Source organism: Salvelinus fontinalis, chromosome 29 (assembly GCF_029448725.1).
Source record: "Salvelinus fontinalis isolate EN_2023a chromosome 29, ASM2944872v1, whole genome shotgun sequence".
NCBI classification, from domain to species: domain Eukaryota; kingdom Metazoa; phylum Chordata; class Actinopteri; order Salmoniformes; family Salmonidae; genus Salvelinus; species Salvelinus fontinalis.
This window is the reverse complement of record NC_074693.1, coordinates 2,999,639-3,027,545: the sequence shown is the minus strand read 5'-3', so window position 1 is coordinate 3,027,545 and position 27,907 is coordinate 2,999,639. Positions and strand designations below refer to the sequence as shown.

Genomic DNA, 27,907 nt, shown 5'->3' with positions numbered 1-27,907 from the left:
TTCCAACCACTCCACAAATTTCTTGTTAACAAACTATAGTTTTGGCAAGTCGGTTAGGACTTGCCAAAACGTACTTTTTGGAGAAATGTCCGCTGGTCTGATGAAATAAAAATATAACTATTTGGCCATAATGACCATCGTTATGTTTGAAGGAAAAAGGGGGAGGCTTTCAAGCCAAAGAACACCATCCCAACCGTGAAGTACGGGGGTGGCAGCATCGTGTTGTGGGGGTGCTTTGCTGCAGGAGGGACTGGTGCACTTCACAAAATAGATGGCATCATGAGGCAGGAAAATTCTGTGGATATATTGAAGCAACATCTCAAGACATCAGTCAGGAAGTTAAAACTTGGTCGCAAATGGGTCTTCCAAATGGACAATGACCCCAAGCATACTTCCAAAGTTGTGGCAAAATGGCTTAAGGACAACAAACTCAAGGTATTGGAGTGGCCATCACAAAGCCCTGACCTCAATCCTATAGAACATTTGTGGGCAGAACTGAAAAAGCGTGTGCGAGCAAGGAGGCCTACAAACCTGACTCAGTTACACCAGCTCTGTCAGGAGGAATGGGCCAAAATTCACCCAACTTATTGTGGGAAGCTCGTGGAAGGCTACCCAAAACATTTGACCCAAGTTAAACAATTGAAAGGTAATGCTACCAAATACTAATTGAATGTATGTAAACTTCTGACCCACTGGGTATTTGATGAAAGAAATAAAAGCTGAAATAAATCATTCTCTCTACTATTATTCTGACATTTCACATTCTTAAAATGAAGTGGTGATCCTAACTGACCTATGACAGGGAATTTTTACTAGGATTAAAAGTCAGTAATTGTGAAAAACGGATTTCAAATGTATTTGGCTAAGGTGTATGTAAACTTCCGACTTCAACTGTATCTACACTAGTATGTGGCCAAAAGTATGTGGCCACCTGCTCATCGAAAATCTCAAAAATCATGGGCATTAATATGGAGTTTGTCCCCCGTTTGTGTTGCTATAACAGCCTCCACTCTTCTGGGAAGGCTTTCCACTAGATGTTGGAACATTGCTGCTATAACAACCTCCACTCTTCTGGGAAGGCTTTCCACTAGATGTTGGAACATTGCTGCTATAACAGCCTCCACTCTTCTGGGAAGGCTTTCCACTAAATGTTGGAACATTGCTGCTATAACAGCCTCCACTCTTCTGGGAAGGCTTTCCACTAGATGTTGGAACATTGCTGCTATAACAGCCTCCACTCTTCTGGGAAGGCTTTCCACTAAATGTTGGAACATTGCTGCTATAACAGCCTCCACTCTTCTGGGAAGGCTTTCACTAGATGTTGGAACATTGCTGCTGTAACAGCCACCACTCTTCTGGGAAGGTTTTCCACTAGATGTTGGAACATTGCTGCTGTAACAGCCTCCACTCTTCTGGGAAGGCTTTCCACTAGATGTTGGAACATTGCTGCTATTACAGCCTCCACTCTTCTGGGAAGGCTTTCCACTAGATGTTGGAACATTGCTGCTATAACAGCCTCCACTCTTCTGGGAAGGCTTTCCACTAGATGTTGGAACATTGCTGCTATTACAGCCTCCACTCTTCTGGGAAGGTTTTCCACTAGATGTTGGAACATTGCTGCTGTAACAGCCTCGAAGAAGACCCAGAGTTACCTCTGAGAGAACTACACCTAAGCACTCAGCCCAAATAATTGCTTCACAGAGTTCAAGTAACAGACACATGTATGTTTGTGTTTGTGTGTTTGTGTTTGTGTGTTTGTGTATGTGTGTGTGTTGGTAGCGTGTAGACCATAGATACAGAAGACGTCTAGTTCTGTAGTGTTCTTAGAAATCAGATTAATTATTTAGTGTTTTCGTATCAATATGGACTTTAAAAAAATTCTAGTGTTTTGGGGTCATTTTGACCCCAACCCATAATACCCAACTCCATCTATAATAATTTGATAGGACCTATATTTGAATCTACCTTCATCTGTTTCACCGGAGACAAAAAAACAAGTTATCTTGTGTGTGAGTACATGTGTGTGTGTGTGTACTTGTGTACTTGTGTGTGTATGTGTGTGTGTACTTGTGCACTCGTGTGTGTGTGTGTACTTGTGTGTGTACTTGTGTGTGTGTACTTGTGCACTTCCCCGGAGACATAAAACCAAGTTATCTATACCAGTAGAGGGTGGAGGGGTTGTGTCCTGATAGAAGATCATCCATAGAGAGACAGCAGTTCCCATGTACTTATTTGTGTGTGTGTGTGTGTGTGTGTGTGTGTGTGTGTGTGTGTGTGTGTGTGTGTGTGTGTGTGTGTAGTTCCCATGTACTTGCCTAAGACACGTTTCTATACCACGTTTCCTCCGACTGTGGACATCACCAAAATAACCTTGTTTTGTGCCAAGATGATATAGATCACCTTACGTTCTCACCTATAGTTATGACCAGTTATAACCTCTTTATGGCTTCGCTAGGTAAAGCCCTGCTTTATCTCAGCTCACTGGTCACCATAGCAGCACCCACCCGTAGCACTTCCTCCAGCAGGTATATTTCACCTGTCATCCCCAAAGCCAGCAATCCCTTTGGTCGCCTTTCCTTCACGTTCTCTGCTGCCATTGACAAGAACGAATTGCAAAAATCTCTGAAGCTGGAGTCTTATTTCTCCCTCACTGACTTTAAGCATTAGCTGACAGAGCAGCTCACAGATCATTGCACCTGTACACAGCCCATCTGTAAATAGCACACACAACTACCTCATCCCATATTGTTATTTATTGGTGTGTATTGGTGTGTATTGTATGTGTATTGGTGTGTATTGATGTGTATTGTATGTGTATTGGTGTGTATTGTATGTGTATAGGTGTGTATTGTATGTGTATTGGTGTGTATTGTATGTGTATTGGTGTGTATTGGTGTGTATTGGTGTGTATTGGCGTGTATTGTATGTGTATTGGTGTGTATTGGTGTGTATTGGTGTGTATTGATGTGTATTGTATGTGTATTGGTGTGTATTGTATGTGCATAGGTGTGTATTGTATGTGTATTGGTGTGTATTGATGTGTATTGTATGTGTATTGTGTGTATTGGTGTGTATTGGCGTGTATTGTATGTGTATTGGTGTGTATTGGTGTGTATTGGTGTGTATTGGTGTGTATTGGCGTGTATTGTATGTGTATTGGTGTGTATTGGTGTGTATTGGTGTGTATTGTATGTGTATTGGTGTGTATTGTATGTGTATTGGTGTGTATTGGTGTGTATTGGTGTGTATTGGCGTGTATTGTATGTGTATTGGTGTGTATTGGTGTGTATTGGTGTGTATTGTATGTGTATTGGTGTGTATTGGCGTGTATTGTATGTGTATTGGTGTGTATTGTATGTGTATTGGTGTGTATTGTATGTGTATTGGTGTGTATTGATGTGTATTGTATGTGTATTGTGTGTATTGGTGTGTATTGGCGTGTATTGTATGTGTATTGGTGTGTATTGGTGTGTATTGGTGTGTATTGGTGTGTATTGGCGTGTATTGTATGTGTATTGGTGTGTATTGGTGTGTATTGGTGTGTATTGGTGTGTATTGGTGTGTATTGGTGTGTATTGGTGTGTATTGGCGTGTATTGTATGTGTATTGGCGTGTATTGTATGTGTATTGGTGTGTATTGGTGTGTATTGGCGTGTATTGTATGTGTATTGGTGTGTATTGGCGTGTATTGTATGTGTATTGGTGTGTATTGGTGTGTATTGTATGTGTATTGGTGTGTATTGTATGTGTATTGGTGTGTATTGGTGTGTATTGGTGTGTATTGTATGTGTATTGGTGTGTATTGTATGTGTATTGGCGTGTATTGTATGTGTATTGGTGTGTATTGGTTTGTATTGTATGTGTATTGGTGTGTATTGGTGTGTATTGTATGTGTATTGGTGTGTATTGTATGTGTATTGGTGTGTATTGGTGTGTATTGGTGTGTATTGGTGTGTATTGGTGTGTATTGTATGTGTATTGGTGTGTATTGGTGTGTATTGGTGTGTATTGGTGTGTATTGGTGTGTATTCTCAGAATAGTTTTTATTTCATGGGAAAAGCTATATACACTATATACCGCAATTCCTGAAGTATCCTCCAATATTCTATATGTGCAACTTGTTATGGTATTGGGGTTGCTATAATATTTGAAGTGACTTTGAGGATTTGGGCATGATTTTTGAAGCATCTTGCCACACGCCTGATAGTGTAGAACAGGCTGATAATGTAGAACAGGCTGATAGTGTAGAACAGGCTGATAGTGTAGAACAGGCTGATAGTGTAGAACAGGCTGATAGTGTAGAACATACTGATAGTGTAGAACAGGCTGATAGTGTAGAACAGGCTTATAGTGTAGAACAGGCTGATAGTGTAGAACAGACTGATAGTGTAGAACAGGCTGATAGTGTGGAACAGGCTGATAATGTCGAACAGGCTGATAGTGTGGAACAGGCTGATAGTGTAGAACAGGCTGATAGTGTAGAACAGGCTGATAGTGTAGAACAGGCTGATAGTGTAGAACAGGCTGATAATGTCGAACAGGCTGATAGTGTTTGGAACATGGGTCCAAACCAAGACCCTTCGTAAAAATACAAATAACTTCACAGATCTTCATTGTAAAGGGTTTAAACACTGTTTCCCATGTTTGTTCAATGAATGATAAATAATTAACAAACATGCACCTGTGGAACGGTCGTTAAGACATTAACAGCTTACAGACAGTAGGCAATTAAGGTGACAGTTATGAAAACTTAGGACACTAAAGAGGCCTTTCTACTGACTCTGAAAAACACCAAAGAAAAGATGCCCAGGGTCCCTGCTCATCTGTGTGAACGTGCCTTAGGCATGCTGCAAGGAGGCATGAGGACTGCAGACGTGGCCAGGGCAATGAATGGCGATGTCTGTACTGTGAGACGCCTAAGACAGCGCTACAGGTAGACAGGACGGACAGCTGATCGTCCTCGCAGTGGCAGACCACGTGTAACAACACCTGCACAGTATCGGTACATCTGAACATCACACCTGCGGGACAGGTACAGGATGGCAGCAACTGCCCGAGTTACACCAGGAACACACAATCCCGCCATCAGTGCTCAGACTGTCCGCAACAGGCTGAAAGAGACTGGACTGAGGGCTTGTAGGCTTGTTGTAAGGCAGGTCCTCACCAGACATCACTGGCAACAACGTCTTCTATGGGCACAAACCCACCGCTGGACCAGACAGGACTGGCAAAAAGTGCTCTTCACTGACGAGTCAAGGTTTTTTCTCACCAGGGGTGATGGTCGGATTCGCGTTTATCATTGAAGGAATGAGCATTACACCGAGGCCTGTACTCTGGAGCGGGATCGATTGGGAGGTGGAGGGTCCATCATGGTCTGGGGCGGTCTGTCACAGCATCATCGGACTGAACTTGTTGTCATTGCAGGCAATCTCAACACTGTGCGTTAGATGGAAGACATCCAAGAACTGGCAAATCTGGTGCAGTCCATGAGGAGGAGATGCACTGCAGTACTTAATGCAGCTGGTGGCCACAACAGATACTGACTGTTACTTTTGATTTTGACCCACCCCCGCTTTGTTCAGGGACACATTAATAAAATTCTGTTAGTCACATATCTGTGGAACTTGTTCAGTTTATGTCTCAGTTGTTGGATCTTGTTACGTTCGCACAAATATTTATGTTACGCTTGCGTTTATTTATTGGTTGAAAATAAACGCAATTGACAGTGAGACAACGTTTAGGCTGAGTTTATAAACAACCATGATCTCATCAATAGCAATGACCATGAGACTTGCTTTCTACACAGAGAGAGAGAGAGAGAGAGAGAGAGAGAGAGAGAGAGAGAGAGAGAGAGAGAGAGAGAGAGAGAGAGAGAGAGAGAGAGAGAGAGAGAGCGAGAGCGAGAGAGAGAGAGAGAGGTGGGGCAGTTAGAGTCGGGGTTTCTTCAAGAACTCTAATGTCAGTGTTCAGAGGTAGTCTAGTCAGGGTTTCTTCAAAAACTCTCAGTGTTCAGCGGTAGTATTCTATTTTATCTTTCCGGGGGGCTACTAATTAAACCGGTGCCCAAACAGACAAGAACTCAGGGGGATGAGAGGGACAGGGGAGTTAGAAGGTGAATCTGCAATGAGAAGAGAGAGAGAGAGAAGAGAGTTAGATGGTACATCTGCTATGCAAAGCAGGGAGAAATCCTCCAGCTGCCTGCCCCTTATCTGCAAAACATTTAATCTACCTCTGTATCGGAGAAGGGTTGACAGAAATGCCTTTTTATTTCAGAATCCTCTCCCCTCTCCTCCTGTCTCTCTCCTTTCTCCTCTCCCTCTCCTCCTGTCTCTCTCCTCTCCCTCTCACTCTCCTCCTGTCTCTCTCCTTTCTTCTGTCCCTCTCCCTCTCCTCCTATCTCTCTCCTCTCCCTCTCCTCCTGTCTCTCTCCTTTCTCCTCTCCCTCTCCTCCTGTCTCTCTCCTTTCCCCTCTCCTCCTCCTGTCTCTCTCCTGTACCCTTTCCCTCTCCCTCTCCTCCTGCTGTCTTTTTCCTCTCCCTATCCCTCTCCTCCTGTCTCTCTCCTCCACCTGTCTCTCTCCTTTCTCCTCTCCCTCTCCCTTTCCTCCTGTCTCTCTGCAATGAGAAGAGAGAGAGAGAAGAGAGTTAGATGGTACATCTGCTATGCAAAGCAGGGAGAAATCCTCCAGCTGCCTGCCCCTTATCTGCAAAACATTTAATCTACCTCTGTATCGGAGAAGGGTTGACAGAAATGCCTTTATTTTTCATAATCCTCTCCCCTCTCCCTCTCCTCATGTCTCTCTCCTTTCTCATCTCTCCTCCTGTCTCTCTCCTTTCTCATCTCCCTCTCCCTCTCCTTCTCCTGTCTCTCTCCTTTCTCCTCTCCCTCTCCTTCTCCTCATGTCTCTCTCCTCTCCCTCTCCTCCTCCTGTCTCTCTCCTTTCTCATCTCTCCTCTTCCTGTCTCTCTCATTTCTCCTCTCCCTCTCCTTCTACTCCTGTCTCTCTCCTCTCCCTCTCCTCCTCCTGTCTTTCTCCTTTCTCTCTCTCCTTTCTCCTCTCCCTCTCCCTTTCCTCCTGTTCCTCTCTCCGTTCTCTTACTCCTTTCTCTCTCCCCACTCTGCCTTCCCTATATCCTTCCTTATCCATATTCCATGAAGGAGCTCTGGAGGTATGACATTGTGTGAGACTAATCCACCCCTGGAAATTTAGTCAGATTAAAATGGTCTGCTTCACTGCCTCATAATTCTCTTCCTATTGATTTCCCAGGTCCAAATGCAAGTCAACAATGTACCGTTACAGTTCTGCTGTTGTATTAATAACTAGGTGTATGTCTGCAGAAAGACGCAAGAGATCGTTCAGCAGGTTTTGTACCCCGGATGACGCCCTATTGCCTTAGTAGTGCACTAGGTTTCCCTATAAACCCTGGTCAAAAGTAGTGCACTAGGTTTCCCTATAAACCCTGGTCAAAAGTAGTGCACTAGGTTTCCCTATGAGCCCTGGTCAAAAGTAGTGCACTAGGTTTCCCTATGAGCCCTGGTCAAAAGTAGTGCACTAGGTTTCCCTATGAGCCCTGGTCAAAAGTAGTGCACTTGGTTTCCCTATGAGCCCTGGTCAAAAGTAGTGCACTAGGTTTCCCTATGAGCCCTGGTCAAAAGTAGTGCACTAGGTTTCCCTATGAGCCCTGGTCAAAAGTAGTGCACTAGGTTTCCCTATGAGCCCTGGTCAAAAGTAGTGCACTAGGTTTCCCTATGAGCCCTGCTCAAAAGTAGTGCACTAGTTTTTCCCTATGGGCCCTGGTCAAAAGTAGTGCACTAGGTTTCCCTATGAGCCCTCATCAAAAGTAGTGCACTAGGTTTCCCTATGAGCCCTGGTCAAAAGTAGTGCACTAGTTTTTCCCTATGGGCCCTGGTCAAAAGTAGTGCACTAGGTTTCCCTATGAGCCCTGGTCAAAAGTAGTGCACTAGTTTTTCCCTATGGGCCCTGGTCAAAAGTAGTGCACTAGGTTTCCCTATGAGCCCTGGTCAAAAGTAGTGCACTAGTTTTTCCCTATGGGCCCTGGTCAAAAGTAGTGCACTAGGTTTCCCAATAAACCCTCGTCAAAAGTAGTGCACTAGGTTTCCCTATGAACCCTGGTCAAAAGTAGTGCACTAGTTTTTCCCTATGGGCCCTGGTCAAAAGTAGTGCACTAGGTTTCCCTATAAGCCCTGGTCAAAAGTAGTGCACTAGGTTTCCCTATAAACCCTGGTCAAAAGTAGTGCACTAGTTTTTCCCTATGAGCCCTCGTCAAAAGTAGTGCACTAGGTTTCCCTATGAGCCCTGGTCAAAAGTAGTGCACTAGGTTTCCCAATAAACCCTGGTCAAAAGTAGTGCACTAGGTTTCCCTATGGGCCCTGGTCAAAAGTAGTGCACTAGGTTTCCCTATGGGCCCTGGTCAAAAGTAGTGCACTAGGTTTCCCTATGAGCCCTCGTCAAAAGTAGTGCATTATAAAGGGAATAGCTAACATAAAGTCAGCAGAAAAATAAACGTCCTCTCACTGTCAACTGCGTTAATTTTCAGCAAACTTAACATATGTAAATATTTGTACGAACATAAGATTCAACAACTGAGACATAAACTGATCAAGTTCCACAGACATGTGACTAACAGAATTTGAATAATGTGTCCCTGAACAAAGAGGGGGTCAAAATGAAAAGTAACAGTCAGTATCTGGTGTGGCCACCAGCTGCATTAAGTACTGCAGTGCATCTCCTCCTCATGGACTGCACCAGATTTTCCAGTTCTTGCTGTGAGATGTTACCCTACTCTTCCACCAAGGCACCTGCAAGTTCCCAGACATTTCTGGGGGGAATGGCCCTAGGTCCTCGCCCTACGATCCAACAGGTCCCGGACGTGCTCAGTGGGATTGAGATCCGGGCTCTTTGGTGGCCATGGCAGAACACTGACATTCCTGTCTTGCAGGAAATCACGCACAGTACTAGCAGAATGGCTGGTGGCATTGTCATGCTGGAGGGTCATGTCAGGATGAGCCTGCAGGAAGGGTACCACATGAGGGAGGAGGATGTCTTCTCTGTAACGAACAACAAGCTCAGTCCGATGATGCTGTGACACACCGCCCCAGACCATGACGGACCCTCCACCTCCAAATCGATCCCGCTCCAGAGTACAGGCCTCGGTGTAACGCTCATTCCTTCGACGATAAATGCGAATCCGACCATCACCCCTGGTGAGACAAAACCGCGACTCGTCAGTGAAGAGCACTTTTTGCCAGTCCTGTCTGGTCCAGCGACGGTGGGTTTGTGCCCATGATTTTTGCCGGTGATGCCTGGTGAGGACCTGCCTTACAACAGGCCTACAAGCCCTCAGTCCAGAGATCTAAGTAACGGCCATTTCCATACGGCGGTGGAGACGGGGGAACAGCAACCCGATAATGGAAGCCTGTCTTCTCATTGGATAATGATGTCTTCAAACGTGGAATATCCTGGAGATTGCGTCAGTAGTGTTGATTATTTTTGAGTGTGGATGAAGCATCAACCCCTTACTTGAAATGAATAGAAATTAAAACTGAATGGTGTTCAGATATAGATGGGAGGGGTTGAGGGAGCTGATGGATGGGAGGAAAAACACACAAAAGATAACTCATGTAAAATATGCAGTGCATTTGGAAAGTATTCAGACCCTTTGACTTTTTCCACATTTTGTTACGTTACAACCTTATTCTAAAATGGATTAAATTAATACAAATCCTCATCAGTCTACACACAATACCCCGTAATGACAAAGTGAAAACAGAAATGTTTGCTAATTTATAAAAGAAAAAAACCTGAAATGCCTTATTTACATAAGTATTCAGAACGTTTGCTTTGAAACTTGAAATTGAGCTCTGGTGCATCCTGTTTCCTTTGATCATCCTTGATCGAAATCCACCTGTGGTCAATTCAGTTGATTGGACATGATTTGGAAAGGCACACACCTGTCTATTTAAGGTCCCACTGTTGACAGTGCATGTCAGAGCAAAAAAACAAGCCATGAGGCCGAAGGAATTATCCGTAGAGATCCAAGACATGATTGTGTCAAGACACAGATCTGGGGAAGGGTACCAAAACATTTCTGCAGCATTGAAGGTCCCCAAACACAGCGGCCTCCATCATTCATATATGGAAGAAGTTTGGAATCACCAAGACTCTTCCTAGAGCTGGCCACCCGGCCAAACTGAGCAATCGGGGAAGAAGTGCCTTGGTCAGGGAGGTGACCAAGAATCCGATGATCTGTCTGTCAGAGCTCTAGAGTTCTTCTGTGAAAATAGGAGAACCTTCCAGAAGGACAACCATCTCTGCATCACTCAACATATCAGGCCTTTACGGTAGATTGGCCAGATGAAAGCCACTCCTCAGTAAAATGCACATGACACCCAGTTTTTAGTTTGCCAAAAGGCACCTAAAGGACACTCAGACCATGAGAAACATGATTCTCTGGTGTGATGAAACCAAGATTGAACACTGGCCAAGCGTCACGTTTGGAGGAAACCTGGCACCATCCCTATGGTGACGAACCTGATGGTCACTCTGACAGAGCTCCAGAGTTCCTCTGTGGAGATGGGAGAACCTTCCAGAAGGACAACCGGCACTCCACCAATCAGGCTTTTATGGTAGAGTGGCCAGACGGAAGCCACTCCTCAGTAAAAGGCACATGGAAGCCTGCTTGGAGTTTGCCAAAATGCACCTAAAGACTCGCAGACCATGAGAAACAAGATTTTCTTGTCTGATGAAACCAAAATGTAACCATTTGGCCTGAATGCCAAGCGTCACGTCTGGAGGAAACCTGGCACCATCCCTACAGCGAAGCATGGTGCTGGCAGCATCATGCTCTGGGGAGGTTTTTCAGTGGCAGGGACTGGGAGACTAGTCAGGATCGAGGGAAAGATGAACGGAGCAGAGTACAGAGATCCTTGATGAAAACCTGCTCCAGAGCGCTCAGGACATCAGACTGGGGCGAAGGTTCACCTTCCAACAGGACAATGACCCTGAGCACACAGCCAAGACAACGCAGGAGTGGCTTCGGGACAAGTCTCTGAATGTCCTTGAGTAGCCCAGCCAAAGCCTGGACTTGAACCCGATCTAACATCTCTGGAGAGACCTGGAAATAGCTGTGCATCGACGCTCCCCATCCAACCCGACAGAGCTTGAGAGGATCTACATGGTAGAATGGGAGAAACTCCCCAACTACAGATGTGCCAAGCTTGTAGCGTCATACCCAAGAAGACTCAAGGCTGAAATCACTGCCAAAGGTGCTTCAACAAAGTACTGAGTAAAGGGTCTAAATACTTATGTAAATGTGATATATACGTTTGTTATTTTTAAGACATTTGCAAACATTTCAAAAAAACATTTTTTTTGCTTTTTTTATTGTAGGGTATTGAGTGTACAATGACGAGTGGAAAAAAAGAACAAATATTGAATACATTTTAGAATAAGGCTGAAACACAACAAAATGTGGGAAAAGTCAAGGTGTCTTTCTCGAATTCACTGTGTATAGTACGTATATTCTTTACTCCAATTAGATTTACGGAGCGGGGAAAAAGTATTTAAAATATGTAAAAACATCTGGCCACAGATTCTACCATTCTCCCATTGTCACGCCCTGACCTTAGAGATCCTTTTTATGTCTCTATTTTGGTTTGGTCAGGGCGTGAGTTGGTGTGCATTCTATGTTTTTGTTCTATGTTGTCTATTTCTATGTGTTTGGCCGGGTGTGGTTCTCAATCAGAGGCAGCTGTCTATCGTTGTCTCTGATTGAGAACCATACTTAGGTAGCCTTTTCCCACCTGTGTTTTGTGGGTAGTTGTTTTCTGTTTTTGTGTTGCTGCACCAGACAGAACTGTTTCGCTTTCGTTCTCCTCTTTGTTGTTTTTGTTCGATTTTGTTTTTTTGGGGATTAAATCATGAACACTTTAAACGCTGCACCTAAATGAAACAACCTTTAAATCACTGTGGATGTTTTTTGCTTTGTATTGAAGAAATTGGAAAGATACATTTTACAGGATTTAATGAAAATAATAAATGAGTCCCATTGAACACAAATTAAGGCCGGACGACACACAGCATGAGAGACAGAGTTTTATTGTGTGTGTGTGTTTTGCAAATGTATTTATTGCACTTGATGCACGTGTACTGTGTCCTCCTCTCCTTCTTGAGTCCACACAACTCTCAACTCTTCTTGTTGTTGTTGACACCGGCTGCAATCTACAATAATGAAAACAGGAATTGTACTAACATCTCACTCACATATGTAGTTACAGGAGGCCAAGGTAGGAGAGTCAGACACACACACATGCAACCCATTTACTCACACTTACTTCCTGTATTGGAGTTGTTGGTTCTGTGGGTCGGGCGGATGGGGCACCAGCATCCTCCTCCTGAATCCTCCTCATGATGGCTGCAGAAGCTGGCGTCCTTGGGATATGTTGCCTCCTCTGGATTTGAGGTCTTACCAATGCCTTGCCCAGCTCTTGGAGAAAGAGCCGTCTCCTCTGGGTTCAACGCCATCCAGATGACCAACGAGTTGTACGCCGAGACGTCCAAGATGTTGAGTAATATCACAAGATGCCAGCGTACGGTTCTCCTCTGGGTTCAACGCCATCCAGATGACAAATGCGTTGTACGCCAAGATGTTTAAGATGTTGAAGAATATTACAAGTGGCCAGTCACCAGCTTCTCTAAATTGTCCACCCCTCATTTTGTGGTGTTGTAAGTCATTATGATTTCTGGTTTTTGATGTTACTGGCCACAGATTCTCCCATGGTACTCATGAGTACCACATTTTTTCCTTTCTTTGGCACGTAGTACACTAAGGACGTGTCGGCCGTGAACACAAACTTAGAGGAATTGATAGGCCCGTTCCGTGTATTCAACAGCTGAGGTGGGAACTCTGGCTTGTTTATTGTATTGTTCCTACCATCGTCAGCTTCCTCTTGAGGAGCTTATTTCCCAGCTTGTGAGAAGTAAAAAATTTATTGCATATGATTTTGTGGCCACTGTTAGCAATTGATGTTATTCTTCAATAACACAAACTCCAAAGCAAATCAGGGCGAGAAAAATCAGTTTATTTGAGAAGAACAAATCATAGATGTAATGCTGGGAGGTAGATGTTCAGTCTCCCCTGTCCTCAGCTTTTCTCCACTGAACAAAGGAACAGGATGCATTTTATAACCCCCCACCCTAGCCTGGGTTGACCAATCAACTGGACCAATTGCCAAATAACAAGTATCCTGCTCCAGACTCAATGTACAGAACGTAGCACACGTAGCTGAGTTCTGAGTTCAGGAGTGACATTCCATAGATTCTAAACAGATGTTAAACTGAAACCCAACTCCTATTTATATTCCCTATTGACCAGTAGTACTCTAGTTTTAAGTCCTCTCGTCCTCTCGTCCTCTCATCCTCTCGTCCTTTGTGTTGTGTATTTATTTTCAAAAAATTCTTACACCACGGAGTCCATGTGTCACGTCCAGGACAACCCACATCCCTTGGATCTTCTCAGGGGCTTCTCCATCTGGCTTCCACATATACACTTGCAAGTTCCATGCATATGATGAAGCAGCATCACAGGCAGCCCAGATCTTGATTCCATATTTTGTTGGTTTAGACGGTATGTACTGCCTGACGGGGCAGCGGCCCCTAAATGGCATAAGCTGCTCATCAACAGTAACGTTGGGCCCAGGTTTGTAAAACAGGGGAAGGCGGTCCACCCACTTGTCCCACACTGACCTGATTGCAGCTAGGTTGTCTCTCTGCAGCCGTGCTGGTCTGGTGTCTCGGTTAACGAAGCGGATAATCCTGGAAATAATCCTGGAAGTTTTCCAGAAACATTGTTCCATGGAAAAGTTCTCTGTCAGTTTCTGCATCACACAGGGATTCTGTGGATCTGAAAACACCAGCAAGGTTAAGAACCCCAAAGTATATTAATTTGGTTCATCTCCTTCCATCTCTCTCCAAAAACACGCCTCCCATACAAATTAGTCCAGTCCAGACATATTTTCTGGATGGTGTCTGGGATGGACAGTTCAAAAGAAGACTTTATGTCCTGCACATGAGTAACCACCATCCGCATCGCCCCTGGTTGCATCCTCATCACATTGGCAGCTATGCAGGGTGGCTCATTCCTTGGGCAAGAAGACCATTCAATTTCACCATTTTCTGACATCCATATTTCTCTTCCTACAATCTGCTGAGTAACTGGTTGCTGACGTGCTCATCCTGGAGCTGGCTGAGGGTCAATCTCATCCTTTTCTTACAACTCACTGTCAGACTCCGAATTGACAGAGACATGATCCTCATATTCTGAAAATTCTTCATCTTCCGAAGTGGAAGCCTCTACTTTCCACACTAGCTTCTTTCTCTTTTCTAAGGCCCTCTGAGCAGAGATTATTTTTGCCATACTGATTGGTTGTGTTAAGGAGCCACACATGCAAAGCTATTTATTTTTCTGTGTCTCTCCCCCAATTTGCTCTTGGCTAGTGTAGAGTGTGGGTAAATTCTGAATTTTTTACAATGTATCTAAATAATGTATTGAAATTATGTATTGTAATAACATTGATGCTTGTTCCCGCAAGACATTGTGTAGTTTCAAACACTACAAAGGGTAAAGAGTGTGAGAAAAGCAGGAGACAGAACAAAACGAGAGACAGGCAGACAGGCAGGGAGAAAGACAGGGTATTGGATGCTATGTTGAAACAGCTGGCCCAGGGAGGAGGAAGAAACACAGCAAACCTTTCTGTTTCATTTTTACTTGTTTTCAATGAAACAGACACTTTTCCACACTTTTATTACCCTCGGGTCCAGTGGACCAGACCACCACATATGTAATACTACTGTGTAGGGGGGGGTCCAGTGGACCAGAACACCACATATGTAATATTAATGTGTAGGGGGGGGGGGGGGGGTCCAGTGGACCCCGCCACTACATATGTAATATAGATGTGTAGCGAGGTACACAGTTTGCACTCAATCTGTCCTTTTACATGTTCTTCACAGATGCACACCGTTAAATAGATTAAAGCTGATCTATCCCCTCAAAAATAATAATACCAAAAATGATAATCATGATGATAAAAATGATAATAATAATAATAATGATAATTATGATGATAAAAATAATAAAGATAATGATGATAACAATGATAACAATAATGATGTTAATGACCATGATAATAATAATGATTGTCAAGTTGACCTCTTTCTTGTGCAATTCCCCACTTGAAAAGGACAGTCCCTCCACATGAAGATTTTAACTGGATTTCACTCAATAAACAGCCATGGAATCAGTTGTTTGTCTTTTATTTACCATTCTTTGGTTGGCAGTAAACAGGTGAAAAACCTCAAAAAAGAGATGACAAATACAAGTTATTATTTGAGTTGACAGCCTAATTAACACACAAAATTATCCACATTCACCTCAGATAAACACATTTCTGTCATTATAAAATACAAGGTTTCCACTTTTAAGCAAATGTTTCCCAAAATAGAAACCCACCATTTTTAATCAAATGAGCAGAATCAGTATATTTTTTTCTAAATTTGCATTTTAGCCAAATACATTCAAAATATTTTTAGTAGTAAAAAATTAAATTTATTTTCTAATCAGTAGTTTTAAGCAGACAAATCTTACATTTTTTAGCCAAAGATTTTTTAGACTATACATTTGTTACTGAATTAAGAACTTGGTTTACTAAGATTTCTACAAAGTTTAAATTACTTTTAACCATTTCAAACAAGTTCTTTGTCAACAATGAATTTGGCTCTTCTTACTTTTCCTTTATACCCCACAAACAACATTTGAAGTTATAAATACCACTGCAAAAGTCCTATCAAAGTTAAGAGTTAAGAGTCTGTGTTTTCCAGAGTATCATTAGCAGTGCACTGCTTAAGTCAGTCTAGCCAAGCATGGCCAATATGGCGCTTACCGGCTGTCTTTCACAGTTTTGTGAAGGGCTTGGACTTGCACAGTCACCTTGATCACATAGATGAAGTTTCCTTGGTCTTGTGGTGGTATAAATGCTCCTTTCACTGCGTTCTAAAGACAACAGCAGAGCCAGGTGCTGGCACGCCCAGATTGCCTGGAAGATTTGTTCCACCTGGTTCACCACTGATTGAAGGAGGAGGAGTTTCACCACTGAGGAGCTCCCAGGCAGTTTGTCAGCACAATGATAACAAAGATAATAAAAAGGATAATAATGACAACAAGAACGATAATGATAATGATGATGATAATGACAATAACGATAATGATGAAAAAATGGTAATGGTGATAATAATGATACTAACGATAATGATAATAATAATAATGATCATATTAATGATGATAATGATGAGGGTAATAATGCTAATAATAATAATAACAATAATTATAAATATAAGCCCTAACTTGGCCTTACCTCCCATCTTAATTTTGTCTCAGCGTCCCCAGGGACCCCTTCTAAAGACCACGGAGGATACCACCAGCCCGTCCCCAGGGACCCCTTCTAAAGACCACGGAGGATACCACCAGCCCATCCCCAGGGACCCCTTCTAAAGACCACGGAGGATCCCACCAGCCCGTCCCCAGGGACCCCTTCTAAAGACCACGGAGGATCCCAACAGCCCGTCCCCAGGGACCCCTTCTAAAGATCACGGAGGATCCCACCAGCCCGTCCCCAGGGACCCCTTCTAAAGACCACGGAGGATCCCACCAGCCCGTCCCCAGGGACCCCTTCTAAAGACCAAGGAACCAGGAGGATCCCACCAGCCCATCCCCAGGGACCCCTTCTAAAGACCACGGAGGATCCCACCAGCCCGTCCCCAGGGACCCCTTCTAAAGACCAAGGAACTCGGAGGATCCCACCAGCCCGTCCCCAGGGACCCCTTCTAAAGACCACGGTGGGTCCCACCAGCCCGTCCCCAGGGACCCCTTCTAAAGACCACGGTGGGTCCCACCAGCCCGTCCCCAGGGACCCCTTCTAAAGACCACGGTGGGTCCCACCAGCCCGTCCCCAGGGACCCCTTCTAAAGACCACGGAGGATCCCACCAGACCGTCCCCAGGGACCCCTTCTAAAGACCACGGAGGAACTGCTGGGTAGAACCCGGCGGTGGTTGATAACAGGTAGATAACAGTGACACACACACACACACACACAGAAACACACACATACACACAACGGAGGATCCCACCAGGAGGATACCCCAGGAGGATACCACCAGGAGGATTTCACCAGGAGGATACCCCAGGAGGATATCACCAGGAGGATACCACCAGGAGGATACCCCAGGAGGATACCACCAGGAGGATCCCACCAGGAGGATACCACCAGGAGGATACCACCAGGAGGATATCACCAGGACAATATCACCAGGAGGATCCCACCAGGAGGATATCACCAGGAGGTTCCCACCAGGAGGATATCACTAGGACGATACCCCAGGAGGATATCACCAGGAGGATCCCGCCAGGAGGATATCACCAGGAGGATATCACCAGGAGGATCCCACCAGGAGGATATCACCAGGAGGATATCACCAGGAGGATCCCACCAGGAGGATATCACCAGGAGGATCCCACCAGGAGGATATCACCAGGAGGATACCCCAGGAGGATACCACCAGGAGGATCCCACCAGGAGGATATCACCAGGAGGATCCCACCAGGAGGATATCACCAGGACGATATCACCAGGAGGATCCCTACAGGAGGATACCACCAGGAGGATTTCACCAGGAGGATATCACCAGGAGGATCCCACCAGAAGGATCCCACCAGGGGGGTATCACCAGGAGGATACCACCAGGAGGATACCACCAGGAGGATACCACCAGGAGGATATCACCAGGAGGATATCACCAGGACGATATCACCAGGAGGATACCACCAGGAGGATACCACCAGGAGGATATCACCAGGAGGATACCCCAGGAGGATATCACCATGAGGATATCACCAGGAGGATATCACCAGGAGGATAGCACCAGGAGGATATCACCAGGAGGATATCACCAGGAGGATATCACCAGGAGGATACCACCAGGAGGATAACACCAGGAAGATATCACCAGGAGGATACCACCAGGAGGATACCACCAGGAGGATAACACCAGGACGATATCACCAGGAGGATATCACCAGGAGGATAACACCAGGAGGATACCACCAGGAGGATATCACCAGGAGGATATCACCAGGAGGATCCCACCAGGAGGATATCACCAGGAGGATATCACCAGGAGGATCCCACCAGGAGGATATCACCAGGAGGATCCCACCAGGAGGATATCACCAGGAGGATACCCCAGGAGGATACCACCAGGAGGATCCCACCAGGAGGATATCACCAGGAAGATCCCACCAGGAGGATCCCACCAGGAGGATACCCCAGGAGGATATCACCAGTTCAGTAATTTAGCTGAACCACTTCAACCCATCAATGTCAACAGATGGTCTATATGGTTCCTGTCAGATGAATTGTCATCGTATAGAAGAAACAGATGGAGAAAGACAACATGTCATGTCTTGTTTAGTTTCCACTCCCCTTTATTACCACTTGAGAATAATGAGAAACAGACAGTGAACCACAGACATGTTAATGTTTCAAATCCATCTTGAAGAAAATCGAAAATGATAGAGAGAGAGAGAGAGAGAGAGAGAGAGAGAGAGAGAGAGAGAGAGAGAGAGAGAGAGGGAGAGAGAGAGAGAGAGAGAGAGAGAGAGTTTTGTCTTTCATACCAGGTCATGTGTCTTCTCAGTCATGTTGACACTGGTCTACTACTGTTGATTTAATGTATTGTTGTTCTGATTAATATTGTTGTTGTAGTTGTTGTTGATGGTAATCCCATGTCCACTACTACTGTTATTATTGCTGTTGGTCCCACCATTTATTTATATATAAATATATATTAATTTGATATATATAAATACATTTTTTATTTTTCGTTATGTTTACTTTGACAATGTAAGTAATAATGAACTTGCCATGTCAATAAAGTCTATTGAATTGAATTGAGTGAGAAAGACAGAGAGAGAGAGAGAGAGAGAGAGAGAGAGAGAGAGAGAGAGAGAGAGAGAGAGAGAGAGAGAGAGAGAGAGAGAGGAGAGAGAGAGAGAGAGAGAGAGAGAGAGAGAGAGAGAGAGAGAGAGAGAGAGAGAAGAAAAGAGAGAGAGAGAGAGAGAGAGAGAGAGAGAGAGAGAGAGAGAGAGAGAATCACCCTGCTATACTGATTAGATGATAGAGGCTGAGGGGCTGAAAGGTGATGATGCCATGAAAGGTCTTGATATCTGGAAGGCGTCTAGACATCTTAATCTTGTCTCTACTAAATAATATATGTGTGGAATTTGTTTTGATTTAGACCATTATCATGCACCTGTATCGAAACAGGGAATGGGGGAGAAATACATGTCATCTATACACTTAAATAGCAAATGGAGGACGCTTTTCCTGTGGTTTATTTTCATGACAGCCAGGTAGGCAACACTCCTGTTGTAAAGAGAAGCAATTTGCTTAATATTAGGAAGCTAGGGAAATAAATACAGTATGTCTGATGGAATGCTCTTCTTTTTAATAGAGGCCATCATCATGAGGTGTTTGATAAGATTTTCAAATACATTTTGCAATGATGTCAGAGTGATTAGAGGGACAATAGAGTTCTGAGTACCAGGCAGTTAGCAATTTTGGTAGGCTGCTAATGACCAGCAGCAGCATCAGAGCTTGGAGAAGCCTTATTTCCGTGACTAAACGGTCAAATGGAATTTGACTGCCTTCCAGGCTCATGATCGCTGGTGTGACGATAATACGGTCACCGCAACAGCCCTGGTTACAGCCTCATTCTGAAATGAATTGAACAACGTCCTCAGCAATCTACACACAATACCCCACATTATGGGGTTATGTGATGTCATTATGGGGTATTGTGATGTCATTATGGGGTTATGTGATGTCATTATGGGGTATTGTGATGTCATTATGGGGTATTGTGATGTCATTATGGGGTATTGTGATGTCATTATGGGGTATTATGTGTAAGTTAATGAGGGAAAAAAAACATTGAATGAATTTTAGAACAAGGTTGTAACTTAAAAGAATATGGAAGAAGTAAAAGGGTCTGAATACTTTCCAAAGGCCCTGAATATACAGACACACTACATTACCAATATGTATATACAGACACACTACATTACCAATATGTATATACAGACACACTACATTACCAATATGTATATACAGACACACTATATTACCAATATGTATATACAGACACACTACATTACCAATATGTATATACAGACACACTACATTACCAATATGTATATACAGACACACTACATTACCAATATGTATATACAGACACACTACATTACCAATATGTATATACAGACACACTACATTACCAATATGTATATACAGACACACTACATTACCAATATGTATATACAGACACACTATATTACCAATATGTATATACAGACACACTACATTACCAATATGTATATACAGACACACTATATTACCAATATGTATATACAGACACACTACATTACCAATATGTATATACAGACACACTATATTACCAATATGTATATACAGACACACTACATTACCAATATGTATATACAGACACACTACATTACCAATATGTATATACAGACACACTATATTACCAATATGTATATACAGACACACTATATTACCAATATGTATATACAGACACACTACATTACCAATATGTATATACAGACACACTATATTACCAATATGTATATACAGACACACTATATTACCAATATGTATATACAGACACACTACATTACCAATATGTATATACAGACACACTACATTACCAATATGTATATACAGACACACTATATTACCAATATGTATATACAGACACACTATATTACCAATATGTATATACAGACACACTATATTACCAATATGTATATACAGACACACTACATTACCAATATGTATATACAGACACACTATATTACCAATATGTATATACAGACACACTATATTACCAATATGTATATACAGACACACTACATTACCAATATGTATATACAGACACACTATATTACCAATATGTATATACAGACACACTACATTACCAATATGTATATACAGACACACTACATTACCAATATGTATATACAGTTGAAGTCGGAATTGTTAACAAACTATAGTTTTGGCAAGTCGGTTAGGATATCTACTTTGTACATGACACAAGTAATTTGTCCAGCAATTGTTTACAGACAGATTATTTCACTTATAATTCACTGTATCACGATTCCAGTCGGTCAGAAGTTTACATTCACAAAGTTGACTGTGCCTTTAAACAGCTTGGAAAATTCCAGAAAAGTGTGAAAAACTGATTTTAAATGTATTTGGCTAAGGTGTGTGTAAACTTCTACCTTCAACTGTATATACTACATGAACACTGTTTTTACATATGTAACTCTGTAAATTTCAATCCCTCTTATACAGACTCATTGCTCTCTATACTGTTAAAGTGTATTGTATTCAATCTGGTTCTGTAACGTTTGTCGTTGCAATGAGAAGAGGAGGACCAATGAGCAGAAAGTGGAAAGTGTCCATTTTGTTTTAATACGCAAAAAATGAACACTGAACAAAAAACAATACAACGACAAACGAACAGAAAACAAAAAACCAGAACAGAAAATAACAATCACCCACAAAACACAATGAAAACCAGGCTGCCTAAATATGGCTCCCGATCAGAGACAACGACTGACACCTCCTTCTGATTGAGAACCGTACCAGGCCAAACACCTAGAAATAGATAACCTAGACATACAACATAGAATGCCCACCCACATCACACCCTGACCAAACCAAACATAGAGACATACAAAGCAATCTATGGTCAGGGCGTGACAAGATCTCCATTCTATAATCATCCTATTGTCCCTACTGTTAAAGTGTATTGTTTGGGGTTTTACCTATCCATTGTATCTTCCAGGAAAACTTCCAGGAAAACTTCCAGGAAAACTTCCAGGAAAACTTCCAGGAAAACTTCTAACAGGGAAACATATCAAATGGCTGAAAATTGAAATGAGTCCAAATATCGAAAAAATAAATAAAAAGTTATCTCTCGCTGCAGTCAGTAATGGACTCATATATCTGTCATTTAGACCTGCAGAAATTATAGAGGATGCTCTAATGTGGAATGTGTGTGTGTGTGTGTGTGTGTGTGTGTGTGTGTGTGTGTGTGTGTGTGTGTGTGTGTGTGTGTGTGTGTGTGTGTGTGTGTGTGTGTGTGTGTGTGTGTGTGTGTGTGTGTGTGTGTGTGTGTGTGTGTGTTTGATTACTCACCTAAGCTGTTTCATATTTAGCATCATTAGTTAAATTCATTACAGACAACATCTGTGTCCCTAATGGCACTCCGTTCCATATATAGTACACTACTTTTGACCAGGACCCATAGGGAATAGGGTGCCACCACACCCAGTATCTGTATCTAACATTCACAGTCATAGAGTCCAATGAACTCTGGTTCCTCTGTGCTAGGCATTCCACTGTCTCAACTCTCTCTCTTTTTCCCTGTCTCCCTGTGTCTCCCTCTCTCTCTCTCTGTCTCTCTCTCTCTCTCCCTGTCTCCCTGTCTCCATCCCCCCCCCTCTCTCTCTCTTTCTGTGTCTCTGTGTCTCTCTCTCTCCCTGTCTCCCTGTCTCTCTCTCTCCCTGCCTCCCTGTCTCCATCCCCCCCCTCTCTCTCTCTCTTTCTGTGTCTCTGTGTCTCTCTCTCTCCCTGTCTCCCTGTCTCTCTCTCTCTCTCTTTCCCCGTCTCCCTGTCTCCCCCTCTCTCCCCCTCCTCTCTCTCTCTCTCTGTCTCTCTGAATTTCAATTTCAATTTAAGGGCTTTATTGGCATGGGAAACATATGTTAACATTGCCGAAGCATGTGAAGTAGATAATAAACAAAAGTGAAATAAAAAAATAAAAATTAACATTAAACATTACACCCACAGACGTTCCAAAAGAATAAAGACATTTCAAATGTCATATTATGTGCAAATGGTTAAAGTACAAAAGGGAAAATAAATAAACATAAATATGGGTTGTATTGACAATGTAGTTTGTTCTTCACTGGTTGCCCTTTTCTTTTGTCAACAGGTCACAAATAACGCTATAGTGATGGCACAGTGTGGTATTTCACCCAGTAGATTATTTTTTGATCTGTGTAATCTGAGGGAAATATGTGTCTCTAATATGGTCATACATTTGGCAGGAGGTTAGGAAGTGCAGCTTAGTTTCCACCTCATAGTTTGGTCAGTGTACACATAGCCTGTCGTCTCCTGAGAGCCAGGTCTGTCAACGGCGGCCTTTCGCAATAGCAAGGCTATGCTCACTGAGTCTGTACATAGTCAAAGCTTTCCTTAAGTTTTGGTCAGTCACAGTGGTCAGGTATTCTGCCACTGTGTACTCTCTGTTTAGCGCCAAATAGCATTCTAGGGACTTCGGGACTCTTCTCCAGGTTCATCTCTCTGTCGGTGATGGCTTTGTTATGGAAGGTTTGGGAATCGCTTCCTTTTAGGTGGTTGTAGAATTGAATGGCTCTTTTCTGGATTTTGATAATTATCTGGTATCGGCCTACTTCTGCTCTGCATGCATTATTTGGTGTTCTACGTTGTCTCAATTAGGTTTTTGTCCCATTTTGTGAATTCTTTGTTGGTGAGCGGACCCCAGACCACCATAAAGGGCAATGGGTCCTATAACTGAGTCAAGTATTTTTAGCCAGATCCTATTTGGAATGTTGAATTTTATGTTCCTTTATCCTTCCTTTATGTTCCTTTAAGGCCCTTCGTGCCTTGTCTCTCAGCTCATTCACAGCCTTTTGGAAGTTACCTGTGGCGCTGATGTTTAGGCCGAGGTATGTATCGTTTTTTCTGTGCTGTAGGGCAACGGTGTCTAGATGGAATTTGTGGTCCTGGTGACTGGACATTTTTTTGGATCACCATTATTTTTGTCTTACTGAGATGTACTGTCAGGGCCCAGGTCTGACAGAATCTGTGCAGAAGATCTAGGTGCTGCTGTAGGCCCTCTTTGGTTGTGAACCGAAGCACCAGATCATCAGCAAACATTAGACGTTTGACTTCAGATTCTAGTACGCTGAGGCCGGGTGCTGCAGAGTTTTCTAGTGCCCTCGCCAATTCGTTGATATATATATGTTGAAGAGGGTGGGGCTTAAGCTGCATCCCTGTCTCACCCCACAGCCCTGTAGAAAGAAAGGTGTGTGTTTTTTGCCAACTTTAACCACACACTTGTTGTACATGGATTTTATAATGTCATATGTTTTTCCCCAAACACCAGTTTCCAATTTGGCATACCCTCATGCCAAATTGAGTTAACCTTTTACGTGGGCAGCCCGACAACGGTACACTTATGACAACATCCAGCTCAAAGTGCAGGGCGCGAAATTCAAAATCTATTTTTTTTTTTAATATTTAACTTTCACACATTAACAAGTCCAAGACACCAGATGAAAGGTGCACATCTTGTGAATCAAGCCAACATGTCCGATTTTTAAAATGTTTTACAGGGAAGACAAAATATGTAAATCTATTAGCTAACCACGTTAGCAAAAGACACAACTTTTCTAACTCCATCAGTTTCTTACTCCATCAGGTGCTATCACAAATTCGACCAAATAAAGATATAAATAGCCACTAACCAAGAAACAAATTCATCAGATGACAGTCTGATAACAAATTTATTGTATAGCATATGTTTTGTTTGAAAAATTTGCATATTTCATGTATAAACCATAGTTTACATTTCAGCTACAATCCGAAATTGCACCGAAAGCAGCCATAATATTTACAGACACCAACGTCAAATAGCTAATTACTCATCATAAAACATTTCTGAAAAATACATAGTCTGCAGCAATTGAAAGACAGGCATCTTGTGATTCCAGACAATATTTCCGATTTATTTACCTACCATTGGCTATGTACATACCCAGCGTGCGACAGAGCTGCAGGAGTTGTGACCTGTTTTTATTGGTTATGTTGTCGTAGTTGTGCCTACGGGGACATATGGGGGTGGGAATGCTGTCACCTCCAGGTAGGTGTTTGTCACCCTGTGTGCTGAGTGTGTCAGGTTATTGTCCAGTTCTGGCATTTAGGTCGCCACAGACCTAGTACATGTCCCTGGGCTTGGAATTTTTTTTTTTTATTTTTTTTTTATTTAACCTTTATTTAACCAGGTAGGCAAATTGAGAACACGTTCTCATTTACAATTGCGACCTGGCCAAGATAAAGCAAAGCAGTTCGACACATACAACAACACATAGTTACACATGGAGTAAAAACAAACATATAGTCAATAATACAGTGAAAAAAATAAGTCTATATACAATGTGAGCAAGTGAGGTGAGATAAGGGAGGTGAAGGCAAACAGATATATGTATAAATAAATAAAATATAAAAAGGCCATGGAGGCGAAGTGAGTACAACAGAGCAAGTAAAATAAAAACTAAAAAAACACTGGAATGGTTGGTTTGCATTGGAAGAAAGTGCAAAGTAGAGACAGAAATAATGGGGTGCAAAGGAGCAAAATAAATTAATAAATAAATACAGTAGGTAAAGAGGTAGTTGTTTGGGCTAAATTGTAGATGGGTTATGTACAGGTGCAGTAATCTATGAGCTGCTCTGACAGCTGGTGCTTAAAGCTAGTGAGGGAGATAGGTGTTTCCAGTTTCAGAGATTTTTGTAGTTCGTTCCAGTCATTGGCAGCAGAGAACTGGAAGGAGAGGCGTCCAAAGGAAGAATTGGTTTTGGGGGTGACTAGAGAGATATACCTGCTGGAGCGCGTGCTACAGGTAGGTGCTGCTATGGTGACCAGCGAGCTGAGATAAGGGGGGACTTTACCTAGCAGGGTCTTGTAGATGACCTGGAACCAGTGGGTTTGGCGACGAGTATGAAGCGAGGGCCAGCCAACGAGAGTGTACAGGTCGCAGTGGTGGGTAGTATATGGGGCTTTGGTGACAAAACGGATGGCACTGTGATAGACTGCATCCAATTTATTGAGTAGGGTTTTGGAGGCTATTTTGTAAATGACATCACCGAAGTCGAGGATTGGTAGGATGGTCAGTTTTACAAGGGTATGTTTGGCAGCATGAGTAAAGGATGCTTTGTTGCGGAATAGGAAGCCAATTCTAGATTTGACTTTGGATTGGAGATGTTTGATGTGGGTCTGGAAGGAGAGTTTACAGTCTAACCAGACACCTAGGTATTTGTAGTTGTCCACATATTCTAAGTCAGAGCCGTCCAAAGTAGTGATGTTGGACAGGCGGGCAGGAGCAGGCAGCGATCGGTTGAAGAGCATGCATTTGGTTTTACTTGTATTTAAGAGCAGTTGGAGGCCACGGAAGGAGAGTTGTATGGCATTGAAGCTCGCCTGGAGGGTTGTTAACACAGTGTCAAAAGAAGCGCCAGAAGTATACAGAATAGTGTCGTCTGCGTAGAGGTGGATCAGAGAATCACCAGCAGCAAGAGCGACATCATTGATGTAAACAGAGAAGAGAGTCGGTCCAAGAATTGAACCCTGTGGCACCCCCATAGAGACTGCCAGAGGCCCGGACAACAGACCCTCCGATTTGACACACTGAACTCTATCAGAGAAGTAGTTGGTGAACCAGGCGAGGCAATCATTAGAGAAACCAAGGCTGTCGAGTGTGCCAATGAGGATGTGGTGATTGACAGAGTCAAAAGCCTTGGCCAGGTCAATGAATACGGCTGCACAGTATTGTTTCCTATCGATGGCGGTTACGATATCGTTTATGACCTTGAGCGTGGCTGAGGTGCACCCATGACCAGCTCTGAAACCAGATTGCATAGCGGAGAAGGTGTGGTGTGATTCGAAATGGTCGGTAATCTGTTTGTTGACTTGGCTTTCGAAGACCTTAGAAAGGCAGGGTAGGATAGATATAGGTCTGTAGCAGTTAGGGTCAAGGGTGTCCCCCCCTTTGAAGAGGGGGATAACCGCAGCTGCTTTCCAATCTTTGGGGATCTCAGACGACACGAAAGAGAGGTTGAAGAGGCTAGTAATAGGGGTGGCAACAATTTCAGCAGATAGTTTTAGAAAGAAAGGGTCCAGATTATCTAGCCCGGCTGATTTGTAAGGGTCCAGATTTTGCAGCTCATTAAGAACATCAGCTGACTGAATTTGGGAGAAAGAGAAATGGGGAAGGCTTGGGCGAGTAGCAGAGGGGAGGGCAGTGCTGTTGTCCGGGGTAGGGGTAGCCAGGTGGAAAGCATGGCCAGCCGTAGAAAAATGCTTATTGAAATTCTCAATTATAGTGGATTTGTCGGTGGTGACAGTGTTTCCTATCTTCAGAGCGGTTGGAAGCTGGGAGGAGGTGTTCTTATTCTCCATGGACTTTACGGTGTCCCAGAACTTTTTTGAATTTGTGTTGCAGGAAGCAAATTTCTGCTTGAAAAAGCTAGCCTTGGCTGTTCTAACTGCCTGTGTATATTGGTTTCTGGCTTCCCTGAAAAGTTGCATATCACGGGGGCTGTTCGATGCTAATGCAGAACGCCATAGGATGTTTTTCTGATGGTTAAGGGCAGTCAGGTCAGGAGAGAACCAAGGGCTATATCTGTTCCTGGTTCTAAATTTCTTGAATGGGGCATGCTTATTCAAGATGGTGAGGAAGGCATTTTAAAAAAATGACCAGGCATCCTCTACTGACGGGATGAGATCAATATCCTTCCAGGATATCCCGGCCAGGTCGATTGGGAAGGCCTGCTCGCTGAAGTGTTTCAGGGAGCGTTTGACAGTGATGAGTGGAGGTCGTTTGACCGCTGACCCATTACGGATGCAGGCAATGAGGCAGTGATCGCTGAGATCTTGGTTGAAAACAG

At 43.4% G+C, this 27,907-nt stretch overlaps 1 protein-coding gene across 1 annotated transcript; it reads left to right on the top strand.

Annotated features, from left to right (window-relative positions):
• The first annotated feature begins 12,491 nt into the window (after positions 1-12,491).
• On the top strand, positions 12,492-17,959 carry LOC129827200 (basic salivary proline-rich protein 1-like). Its single transcript, XM_055887937.1, has 3 exons — positions 12,492-12,583; positions 16,663-16,958; positions 17,208-17,959. The coding sequence occupies exons 1-3, from the start codon at positions 12,492-12,494 to the stop codon at positions 17,957-17,959; spliced, it is 1,140 nt and encodes a 379-aa protein (XP_055743912.1).
• The last annotated feature ends 9,948 nt before the right edge of the window (positions 17,960-27,907 follow it).

Coding starts and splice junctions, on each gene's coding strand:
- LOC129827200 (XM_055887937.1), top strand. CDS start 12,492: ATGCCTTGCCCAGCTCTTGGAGAAAGAGCCGTCTCCTCTGGGTTCAAC. Junction 12,584..16,662: donor TACGCCGAGACGTCCAAGAT/GTTGAGTAATAT, acceptor CCCCTTCTAAAG/ATCACGGAGGATCCCACCAG. Junction 16,959..17,207: donor GACCCCTTCTAAAGACCACG/GTGGGTCCCACC, acceptor GGATCCCACCAG/GAGGATACCCCAGGAGGATA.